General features: G+C 43.2%; 1 protein-coding gene across 1 annotated transcript in view; it reads left to right on the top strand.

Annotated features, from left to right (window-relative positions):
* amdhd1 (amidohydrolase domain containing 1) overlaps nucleotides 1–10226 on the top strand; it is a 39603-nt gene extending 29377 nt beyond the window's left edge. The window contains exons 7-9 of the mRNA XM_068004624.1: nucleotides 3831–3924; nucleotides 6981–7141; nucleotides 9801–10226. Of these exons, the coding sequence (XP_067860725.1) occupies nucleotides 3831–3924; nucleotides 6981–7141; nucleotides 9801–9906 (361 nt within the window). The 3' untranslated portion in view covers nucleotides 9907–10226. The remainder of the gene's footprint in view (nucleotides 1–3830; nucleotides 3925–6980; nucleotides 7142–9800) is intronic.
* Nucleotides 10227–12818: the final 2592 nt, after the last annotated feature.

The raw sequence follows: 12818 nt of genomic DNA, 5'->3' as shown, positions 1-12818 counted from the left end.
GTGCCTTGAGATATTTTATGTCCACCTGAGAGGGCAGACGGCCTCAGTTTAACATCTCATCTGAACGACAGCACCTCCGACAGTGCAGCACTCCCTCAGTACTGCACTGGGAGCGTCAGCCTGGATTTCATACACAAATGTCTGGAGTGGGACTTGAACCCATAACCTTCTGACTCGGGGGTGAGAGTGTTACCCACTGAGCCACAACTGACTCTCTAAATAAGTCAACTGCATTGACTTCCCTTCATATTGACCACTCCCCAGTGATTGTGGGTAAAGGCAGTGTGCAAGTGAGCCATACTGACCAGGAAGGTTCAGGTTTTTGCTGGGATTGCTCTTCTCAGTGGAGATGGTATTGGGGGGCACTGCAATTGACCTCAGGGTTCGTGGAAGGAGAGCAAAGGAGAGGAGAGGACATCAGCCATGGTTTGCAGGGGAAGACAGATTGATCTCGGGTGTGATCGAAATGCTCACCCCCTAAGCTGATCCAAGAATAGCCACTTGGGCAAAGTGACAAAGGGCAGCAAAACTTGTATCCCAACATGACTTTGTGTCATTGGCTCCAGAAAACTGGGGGGGGGGGGGTGGAGGGGGTTTGCAGGAGCAGAAGCGTAACGAGCAGGAGGCAAACTAATTCAGATCACATACCACCCTTTACTTTGTTGGAGTATAAATAATGTGGGGTCAATTGGTTGCTTACCCCAGAACAACATTTTACACACGAGAGATCCCAAAATGATGATAACCCGGGTAAAATAATCTCACTCCACATTTTCCCAAGTTTATGTAATGATGCTGATATCTCCCTTTTGTGGAATTAGCAGCACCAAGCATTCTTTAACTTGTGAAGGACCATGTGTGTGTATGAGCCTCTTGAGAGATGAACCTTTCTTACTGATGAAAGAATTGTCATGGGTCACTGAGATACATTCCACTTAATCTGGCATTGTTTGCATGAGATAATGATTTACTAAGAGTTTATCAGTGTTGCTTTTTTAAAGGGTTATAGGTGAAACATTCAGTCAATATTAGTTGTAATGGCAAATATGTTTTGCTAACGTTAGCCATTTTTGGGGCTATAATTGATAGTTAATGCTGTAAGCAATTCAATAACGGGTTAGGAACCAGAGTACAATCCTCCAGTATGGATAAAGCTCATTGACCTTGCTCTACATATGGAAGCTCTTAGTTTGTTGCATGTGATTCTTGTACTGTAGGTGAGGCCAGCGGGTAAATCATTGCCCGAAAATCTGTGGGCCGCGGTGGCAGAAGGTTGTGGCAGGACCGTTGAGTCGGTAGGGTCAGCGAGGGGTCACCTAATTTGCATGGCACCCACATCAATAGGGGTGTATCTCCAACACATGCCTGTCCCCTGGTCATCGCAAAATCCAGTGACCACCTGCAATCTCCCCCAGCCCCATTGAGTGCCAATCTTCGGGGGTCCAGGTTTCTTCCCTGGCCTGGATCACCCACCCCTTTGGTGGGGCCCACTTGCTCCCACCTGGAGACCAGCGTGCCTTATCTCTCTCAAGCATACTGGCTCCCAGTCCTACGCTAGGTGCTGGGGAAGGAAGAGCACCCAGTGTAGGGAGTCTCCACTCCCAGGACTGTTCCTCAACATCCACCCCCCCCCCCCCCAGCATCATTGGCTGTGTAAGGAGTGGGAGGAAAACCCCAGAAACGGGAACCCGACATACCTGGGTCCCTGCCGTCTTCCGGAAGGCTCCGCCGGAGTTACGTAAGAGTCTGGTGGAGCCCCAGAGGAAATTGAATTCAATTCTTGGTTCCAGAGAATTTTGGAAAATTGCATGGTTACTAACTTTGCTTTTTTATCCCTAAGCTCACTCAGTATTCTGGAGTGCAGCCCATCAGTGCCCAGTGACTTAACTACATCCCTGGAATCCTTTCAATATTTATATATCTTGATTGTTCCTACATGCCACTCTCTGCTACTGCTAGAACCATGGTTGTAACATGGACCTATTCCAGGTGGTTTCATCACATGGCCTCCTGTCTCCAACTGCCCCGCGCCCACATTGCCGCCATTGGCCGCTCGACACGTCCATCACCGCAACGCACCAATTGGAAAGCCAACAGACTCGTCATTACCCAATTGGATGATTCTTGACTGACAGCCAAACAGCCTTTTTTCCCCATCGCCAGTATTTTTATAACCAATAAACAAAAGTGTTCAAAGAAAATGAAAAAGACACACAATTGTTTTTATTGCCCCTGTGAGTTTTCTCCTGGGTTTTGCTCACAGCAGTGTCCTGGAGATAAGTGTTTAATTCCTGGAGACTCCAGGACATTCCTGGAGGGTTGGCAACCCCTAGTTACAGCCCTTCCTTCATCCTCCTCTCTTGTTTTAAACACCTTTGCCATTCTCCCTATAAGATGGTGACCTTTATCTTTAGTAGTGCCAACTTTCCTTCCTCTGTCCTTTAGTATGTGATGTTCTTATAAAAGTACTTTTCTGTGCCCCTTATGTTGACAATCAACCTTTCTTTATACACTCAGCACTTTTAATCTCCCTTTTTATTTCTCTTCTGTGCTTTTGATATTTCTACTGGTTTCCTCCTCTATGACCAGCCTTAATTTTACTGTATAGCTTGTTCTTAGACCTAATCTCCCTATTCACCTATGGAGCTCTGGCCTTTGCTGCAACTGGATTACTCCTGGTCGGGATGTTTATATTCTATACCCACCCATCTCATACTTTTCACTGCTGGTCTGTGAACCTATTTATGTTGTGGTCACTGGATCTAAAGGTTCTTAACTTATCCTGGTTCATTACCAAGAGTCATGTGCAGGCCTGCATTTAGCACTGAATGTTGGCTTTAACAGATAAACTGGGACATTGAATTATGAGACAAACCAATCACAGGCAAATTACTTGCTTTCATGGAAGAGTCAAAAAGTCAATTAGCATATGGAAGCAAAAAGGTTCATACTTAGACCCAGCCAATAAAAATGTCTTCAAATTGTCTTAAACTGTGGCCTCGGAGCTGCACTGAGGGACACTAACCTACGAGAATTTAATGCATTTGTCTGAAGTACTTCTGTGTGATTATAGGAGAGATGTTGATCCATTTATCTCAAACAGGTTCATGCTTCGGCTAGAATGGCAGAGAAATGTTGGATGACCGTTTGTATCCTGAGACCCCATGGTGTATTTTCAGGGCCAATATAAGTTCATGCGAAGCAGTTGAGGTTAAAAGATTCAAGATAGTGGAGAGAATGAAAGAAGGAGAGAGAAAACTACTCAATCTCCCATGACGATGCACGTAGGAGGGTATTTTTAACTTCTGTTCCTATATCGATAGATTTTTGTTAGGTAAGGGTGTCGAGGAATATGGAGCTAAGGCTTAAATGGAGTTAAGATGCAGATCGGCCATGATCTAATTGAATGGAGGAACAGGCTCGAGGGGTTGAATGACCTCTTCCTGATCCTATATTTTATCATTAGGCAAAACCCAGGTGATAGTGAATCAGGGGCCCGTTTTACAACTCTCCTGATATTCTTTTCCATTGATGTCAACGGAAGTGTAAGTCAGGTGGTTGATTCACTATTACCCGGGATTTGCCCGGTGATGGAAGTTAAAGTTGCCTCCGGGGGGGGTCGAGACCAAATGTAGTCATTGGGTGAAGTGGGGTTAGAGGGCGGGGGATAATTGGATCAGATGTGAGGACTGAATTACACGGTGGGGCAAAGAGATGGAGGATGCATGAGGCCAGAGTTGGAGGAAACTGGAGGGTATATTAGAATATTACAAGTATATTTTTTAAACTTTATGTAGTGTGAAATCATACTGAATGTTTAACATTTTCAGGCTTAAAACGCCACGTGCTAGAGATATGCTTGACGCTGGAGTGATTGTTGCTCTAGGCAGTGACTTTAACCCTAATGCGTATTGCTTCTCTATGGTAAGTAAATCCCTTCTTTCATCTTTTGATTCAGTGATTTTGTTGACGGATTTTCCCCATTACTGTCTCGCAACAAAAGGATTGTTAATCCTTCAACAGTAACTTCCGCATGATTCTGACACGAGTTGTTATTAAACAAGCTTTAATATATTGACTAACAACAGTATAATAATTACAGTACAACTGTCTTCAGATTACATTAAATGACAAGCAATTAATACAACCTGGTTTGCCTGCGGACTCAGATTGATCAGCTCTGACCTCCTAGACTGTCTGGGGCAGTGGACGTCCGACTGTGCTCTTGAGAGCTCTAACCTTTGGGAGGGAGCATAACCTATCTATACTATTCGGCTATGTTGTTCTGCACGTAAGCATCTCTGGTCTTATCTCCTAGTTGTAAGTCATCCCACCGTGTTGACATCACGTTAGCAATTCAAGATAAGCTGTTTCACATAACGTAACTAATGACCTCAACCTTTATCTCAGATAATAAGCTATTTGTTCCTCTGAGGAATGGGTCCTTCTTATTTGAGTACAGCCCCCCTATTCGGCCTTGCACGGCCCCACCAATGTCGGTTACTTAGCAACCACACCTTTTGTTTTGGTGTAAACCATCTTATGACGTTAATGTTATCTATTCTATGACCTCCCTGATGTTCTGCTGTGTGAGCTGTCCTTGTTCTCAGAGATGCTGAACCCATGCCTCCCTTCTCAACATTGCCGTTTTGGCTCCATGTGACCCGGGATATTTGACTATTCTTGTTTTTAACCATATTCTTACAGTTTTTGAAATGTTTGGTAAATGGAATGGTGTATCTGGTGGAGAGAACAGATGAGTTCACGTTTTCGATATGGACCCTTTGAAAAGAAAGAACTTGCATTTCTATAGCGCCTTTCATGACCTCAGGATGTCCCAAAGCGCTTTACAGCCAATGGAATACTTTTGAAGTGTAGTCACTGTTGTAATCTAGGAAACACAGCAGCCAATTTGTTCACAGCAAGATCCCACGAACAGCAATGTGATAATGACCAGATAATCTGATTTTAATGATGGTTGTTGAGGGATAAATATTGGCCAGGACACCGGGGAGAACTCCCCTGCTGTTCTTCAAATAGTGCCATGGGATCTTTTACAACCACCTGAAAGGGCAGATGGGGCAATTTAACATCTCATCCGAAAGGCAGCACTTCTGACAGTGCAGCACTTCCTCTGTACTGCACTGGGAGTGTCAGCCTGGATTACGTGCTCACGTCTCTGGAGTGGGACTTGAACCCACGACCTTCTGGCTTAGAGATGAGAGTGCTACCCACTGAGCCACGGCTGACAGATGTTTTAATGAAAGGTCCACACTGTTCTCTACACAGATGCTGCCTGATCTGCTGAGTGTTTCAAATTTCCAGCATCTGCAGTTTTGGGGTTTCTTGTTTTCTGCTGTATTTAGTTTCTGAATCCCTGTATATTTTCAGTGTGTGCAGCAATACAGCTGGCAGAGTATAGTTCTGTCCCTGTTAAGAATACTGAGCATTACCTGAGAGCAATAATTAAATTGCAAAGTTTAATTTTGTGTCAATTTCTACAATGTGTTCTGCTTAAATAATCTGCGTAGCAGTGACTGAATAAAAGTTACGTTTTATTCGTGAAAACATCAGTCGTATCTGACACTGCAAAAATAAAATGTCCAGAGGCCAGATCACCACATATATCCACCTCCTTCAACAAACTACAGCAACCAACGTTAGGTTTTTTTAATTCATTCATGGGATGTGGGCGTCGCTGGCAAGGCCGGCATTTATTGCCCATCCCTAATTGCCCTTGAGAAGGTGGTGGTGAGCCGCCTTCTTGATAACTGAGTGGCTTGCTAGGCCACTTCAGAGGGCAGTTAAAAATTAACCACGTTGCTGTGGGTCTGGAGTCATATATAGGCCAGACTGGGTAAGGACGGCAGGTTTCCTTCCCTAAAGGACATTAGTGAACCAGATGGGTTTTTACAACAATCTGGTAGTTTCATGGTCATCATTACTGATCCTAGTTTGGCAAAGTATGACGTGTCCCTCTGGCCTAATTCAGTCCGTGTCACTTCATTGTTGGTGGGAGGGGGAAGGGAAGGAAGCTGGGTTATCCAACAATCATTAGTGTCACTCCTTGGATAGGCCAACAGACCAAGAGAAAGCAAAACGCTCATTATTTGATTATTATCACTCTCTGTTCCTAAGCAGTGAATAGGCTGTCTAATTTCCTCCTCTTTGCATGCCTCACTATGATTCCTATTCCAATAGTCTTTCCCAAGACCTCAAAATTGTGGTATTCCTCACTTCTTCATTTTCTCGTACACTCTCCAAGCTTTTAAAACCCAATGTTGCCATCACCTAATCATCACCTGCTTAACTACCTTATCTTCTATTCTTTTCACCCTTGCTGCTGTCCTGGTCTGTGGGCCTTGACCCTTCCCCCAGGTTTCTCAAGCAAAGATATTGCTTTTTAGCATTTAAGTAGTCTGAAGGGAGGACAGATGGCTCCTTTAACCTTTCCTTGGCATCTTCTTCTTGGCAGAGTCATGCAATTTCAGGTCACTGAGACAAAACGCGCTGAAACCCACTAATACAATTTATTAATCTTTCAGCCGTCCAGGCCCTACGCTCTGGAATTCCCTCCCTAAACCTCGCTGCCTCTCTCTCTCCTTTAAGACCCTCCTTAAAACACACATCTTTGACCGAGCTTTTGGTCGCACCTCCTAATATCTCCTGCTTTGGCTCAACATCCATTTTTTTTGATCACCTCTGTCAAGCACCTTGGGATGTTTTTATAAATGTAAGTTGTTGTAGTGAAAAATGCACTTTAAACAACATTCAGATTGTGTGTATCAAATGTACAGAGTCTGGGCTGTGCTTTAGAATTGTTGTGTCACACACATTCAGATAAGTTTTTGTAGTTTAATGGGAGTTTACAACTGTACAAAAAATGATCAGTTATTGAGTGAGGGCTGTGTACTGTATGGATATTTAATTTATAACTTTGCTGTTGTCTACGTCACGTTTAACTCTTCTTTCCCCTGTAGCCAATGATCATGCACATGGCGTGTGTAAACATGAAGATGACCATGGCTGAGAGTCTGGCAGCTGCCACCATCAACGCTGCCTACGCCCTTGGAAAATCTCAGTCTCATGGCTCCTTGGAGGTGGGTAAGCAAGGAGATGTCCTCATCATTAATGCACCAAGGTACGTCACACATTGAAGCATTACTTATCTGTCTTCAAATAACAAATAATCTGGTTGGTAAAAAATAAATTCGTACGCACACAAAAATCTTTATAAATTTAATGAGGTGACAGGAAGTTTTAGTCCTTGTTAAAGGAGAATACAAGATTAGTCACTGATTGATTGATTCCTCACTGATTGATTGATTCCTCACTGATTGATTCCTCACTGATTGATTGATTCCTCACTGATTGATTGATTGATTCCTCACTGATTGATTGATTGATTCCTCACTGATTGATTGATTCCTCACTGATTGATTGATTCCTCACTGATTGATTGATTCCTCACTGATTGATTGATTGATTCCTCACTGATTGATTGATTGATTCCTCACTGATTGATTGATTCCTCACTGATTGATTGATTGATTCCTCACTGATTGATTGATTCCTCACTGATTGATTCCTCACTGATTGATTGATTGATTCCTCACTGATTGATTCCTCACTGATTGATTGATTGATTCCTCACTGATTGATTCCTCACTGATTGATTGATTCCTCACTGATTGATTGATTGATTCCTCACTGATTGATTGATTCCTCACTGATTGATTGATTCCTCACTGATTGATTGATTTCTCACTGATTGATTGATTGATTCCTCACTGATTGCCTTCTCTTCACCTAGGACTTGCACTGTTGTATACGGCAATTTAAAAGTACAAAAGGTTTGAAAGTGAGAGATAGTTTTGTTTTTATGGCTGTGCTGATATGTACTTTGAAACTTTTGCTCCTCTGCCACATTTTATGAAACTAATTTTAAACAGTTTAAATTTTAATTTGATGAATGTTTGCCCATGGATTTAAAAGAAGTGATGCACTCCTCTTGATTCAAAGTTGCTTCATTCAAGTGATCTGATAATCCGATATCCTGAGGTTGTGAAAGGTGCAATATAAATGCAATTTCTTTCTTTATCAGGAATGAACTATAATTACATCTGTTAGAGCTTTGCTTTATAGAAAATATTTATTTTAGTAAAATCCACTTTGCTGGGCAGTGAGGTATTATTGTTAAGCACAACCTAGAAATAACTGCAGTATGAGTGTCTGTGGTAAACTTTGCAATATGAGACTGCAAACACTTGACATGTTTGTTTGATATTCCTCTGTCTACTATCTTAACAGGCATTAATCTGGTTATTTTAAACATGTTAATGCCTCATTTAAAATGATTAACAGGAATGTCAAATAAATATTCCTGCTTTCATATTGCTAGCAGTCACTTCTAGGCTAATACTGTTCAAATAAATCCGATCTGCACAATATGGAAATGACCAGCACCGTACACCAACATTCAGTGAGGAGACTGTGGTAGATTTTCAATAAATTTATGTATTTCATATTCTGGATCTAAAAACTATTACTGATTTTAATACAAGACCGTGAAAGATAAAGTCCAAACGATCACCGGCCATTACTGAATTAGTTTTCCATTTCACCCTGGTCAATTAAAACCCATGCCAGTCATTTTGTTTTGTTTTGCTTTCAGTTTAAATACATGAGAACTTGCATTATATCGCACTTGTCACATTCTCAGGACGTCCCAAAGCACTTTACGCCCAATGAATTACTTTTCAAGTGTAATCATAGTTGTTTTGTAGACAAACTCAGCAGCCAGTTTGTGCACAGCAAGATTCCACAAACAGCAATGAGATGAATGACCAGTTAATCTGTTTTGGTGGTGGTGGTGACTAAGGAATGAATGTTGGCCAGGACACCGGGAGAACTCCACTGCTATTCTTCGAACAGTGCCGTGGGATCTTTAACATTCATGATGCTGCTTGTGTCAGATTAATCTTATTCTGTATCATTGCACAAAGAGAAGTTGGCTATTTGAATGAAGCCAGTCTGACCATATGGTTTACCTCACTGTGAAATAATGCAGCTCATCGATTCCTATCGGGCCTCACCTCACCAAATGATTGCTCGGTCTGCCTTCAGGGAGACTGGCGCAGTACACGTTCAAAAGCCACGACTATCCACTTCAGGTCACAAGAGGGTACTGTTGTTATACCTCCATGTCTCACAACCGTTCAAGGCAATACAGGGCAGTGAGAGTCAACTCCCATAAAAATACGGCACTCAGACCGCTTACGGGAGTGACTGACCCCACTGAACCCGAGAAGGTATCTATGTCAAACCCCCGTTTGTAACAGTCACATCAATCAGTGACTTCATCAAAGTTGAACTAAAGTGTTGATCTTTTCTATTGTTTGCCTCAAATAACTTGAAAAAATGTTTCGAAAATGGCCATTCCACAACTTTATTTACAGACTGGTAAGTAGTTTAAATTGATCATTGCCCATGTCTCAGGAAGTTTAACATTGTTTGTTTCTTTAAACAGGCCATAATAAGTTACAAAACCTGCAATATATCAATAGATTTGTACTGTTATTTTTTTCCCCATTTAGACAATACAATATTTTAATTGTGTATTATCTTCTATAATTTTACTTCATCCTTTTTTGATTGAGTTGCAGTTCACGTCTTTCACTCTGCTAAAGTATCCACAAAATCATTTCATCTTCCCAAATTGAAGATCCAGATAAGATTCCTTTTTAAAGCTACATTGTGATTTATACAACTGTTACAGTAATCCCTTCTTTTTTTTAAAGGTGGGAGCACTTGATTTACCAGTTTGGAGGCCATCGGGAACTAATCAAGTACGTAATTACCAAGGGAAAGATTGCATATGAAAATGAAAGTTGTCTGGGTTTTTAACTGCTTGGGAGTCCAGATCTTCATCTGAAGTGACTAGGAGCTATTCTGATCATCAATATAAGCACCTAAAATAGACGGATCACCAACCTTGTTTCATGCTTAAAATGATCTGTGTACAAACTAAGACACTGGAATAAGATGAAGATTGAATGGTGCCTTGTACAGATACTCAACTGAAATGGGATTCACATTGATATCACAAGAAATGTCTTAATGATCATTTATTAATTCAAATATACTATGTATCTATATTAGTGAGGTCTTTATTCACTGTAAACCGGTAGGAAATTGTGTTTAAATAAACTACCTGTAGAACAGCCTTACAGATTTCATTTGAAGGTGTTTTCTCTTGTCTGGATGGTCTGTATTTTCATGCTCATCTGTGAGTGTGAAAGACTCTGACGTCCAACCAATCACAGCTGGCTTCAGCATCACCCAACCCATTGGTTGATTCTAGTTTTTGGTTGGGTAATTTCCTTGGTAACTCAGGCACTGAGGTGGAGTTCAAACTTTGAAGAATGCACTGGAGGGACTGGGATAGTGTCCGATCTACAGCTCATGGGTCTGGGAAACTCAGCTACATTTTTGCTTATATTTCTAATTTGTTGGTTTGTCTTCTTCAAACCGCATAGGCCTAGAAGTTTAGAAAGAGCTGTTGGTTTATACATCCTAAATCAGAACACCCAATACCATTAGTATTCACAAGGTTAAGATATGCAAATGAATGGGAATATTTGACTTGGACTTTCTGTATGATCTATCAGACTCCATCAGATGCATCTAAATGATATGTCCTCCCACAGTTGATGAATCAGTCCTCCTCCACGTTGAGCACCACTTGGAGGAAGCACTGAAGGTAGCAAGGGCACAGAATGTACTCTGGGTGGGGGACTTCAATGTCCATCACCAAGTGTGGCTCGGTAGCACCACTACTGACCGAGCTGGCCAAGTCCTGAAGGACATAGCTGCCAGACTGGGCCTGCGGCATGTGGTGAGCAAACCAACACAAGGGAATCCTTCTTGACCTCGTCCTCACTAATCTACCTGTCGGAAATGCATCTGTCCATGAACGTATTGGTAGAAGTGACCACTGAACAGTCCTTGTGGAGACCAATCCTGTCTTCACACCGAGGTCACCCTCCATGGCAATACCACCTTCAGCCAGAAGCGCCGAGTGGATGATCCATCTCAGGCTCCTCCCGAGGTCCCCACCATCATTGATACCAGTCTTCAGCCAATTTGATTTACTCCACGTGGTATCATGAAATGGCTGAGTGCACTGGATACAGCAAAAGCTATGGATCCTGACAATATCCCGGATGTAGTGCTGAAGACTTGTGCTCCAGAACTAGCCGCGCCTCTAGCCAAGCTGTTCCAGTACAGCTACAACACTGGCATCTACCAGACAATGTGGAAAATTGCCCAGGTATCTCCTGTCCACAAAAGCAGGACAAATCCAATCCGGCCAATTACCGCCCCATCAGTCTACTCTCAATCAACAGCAAAGTGATGGAAGGTATCGTCAACAGTGCTATCAAGCGGCACTTACTCACCAATAACCTGCTCACCGATGCTCAGTTTGAGTTCCGCCAGGACCACTCGGCTCCAGACCTCATTACAGCCTTGGTCCAAATATAGACAAAAGAGCTGAATTCCAGAGGTGAGGAACAATGATGGACAGGAAAAGACCCTTTGGCCCATCCAGCCAGTCACACACAATTGTGATACCTTGTTCATCACAATATATGCACTCCCCACCCCACCCAAAACCATGAGATCTCCTGGGAGGGACAAAAAACTAGACAAAAACCCAGGTCAATTTGGGAAAAAAATACATGGGTAATTCCTCTTCAACCCTCTTAGGCGATCAGAACTAGTCCAGGGAACCACTTTGGCCCTGATAATACCTACCTTTTGTACCAGGTTTCTCCGGCCCAGCCAGAAACAGGCCCAGTTCTCGCTTGAAGGAATGAGGTGAGAGTGACTGCCCTTGACATCAAGGCAGCATTCAACAGAGTGTGACACCAAGGAGCCCTAGTAAAATTGAAGTCAATGGGGATCAGGGGAAACCTCTCCAGTGGCTGGAGTCATACCTAGCACAAAGGAAGATTAATGTGGTTGTTGGAGGCCAATCATCTCAGCCCCAGGACATTGTTGCAGGAGTTCCTCAGGGCAGTGTCCTAGGACCAACCATCTTCAGCTGCTTCACCAATGACCTTCCCTCCATCATAAGGTCAGATGTTCGCTGATGATTGCACAGTGTTCAGATCCATTTGCAATTCTTCAGCTAATGAAATCCATGCCCACATTCAGCAAGACCTGGACAACATCCGGGCTTGGGCTGATAAGTGGCAAGTAACGTTCGTGCCAGACAAGTGCCAGGCAATGACCATCTCCAACAAGAGAGAGTCTAACCACCTCCCCTTGACATTCAACGGCGTTACCATTGCCAAATCCCCTACCATCAACATCCTGGGGGTCACCATTGACCAGAAACCTAACTGGACCAGCCACATAAATACTGTGGTTACAAGAGCAGGTCAGAGGCTGAGTATTCTGTGGCGAGTGACTCACCTCCTGACTCCCCAAAGCCTCTCCACCATCTACAAGGCACAAGTCAGGAGTGTGATGGAATACTCTCCGCTTGCCTGGATGACTGCAGCTCCAACACTCAAGAAGTTCAACACCGTCCAGGACAAAGCAGCCCGCTTGATTGGTACCCCATCCACCAGCTTAACATCTACTCCCTCCACCATCGACGCACCGTGGCTGCAGTGCATATCATCAAAAGATGCACTGCAGCAACTCGCCAAGGCTTCTTCGACAGCACCTCCCAAACCCGCGACCTTTACAACCTAGAAGGTCAAGGGCAGCAGGCACATGGGAACACCACCACCTGCACGTTCCCCTCC

The sequence above is a fragment of the Heptranchias perlo genome, chromosome 24 (genome assembly GCF_035084215.1).
Source record: "Heptranchias perlo isolate sHepPer1 chromosome 24, sHepPer1.hap1, whole genome shotgun sequence".
Lineage (NCBI taxonomy): Eukaryota > Metazoa > Chordata > Chondrichthyes > Hexanchiformes > Hexanchidae > Heptranchias > Heptranchias perlo.
This window is presented reverse-complemented; position numbering and strand designations above follow the sequence as displayed.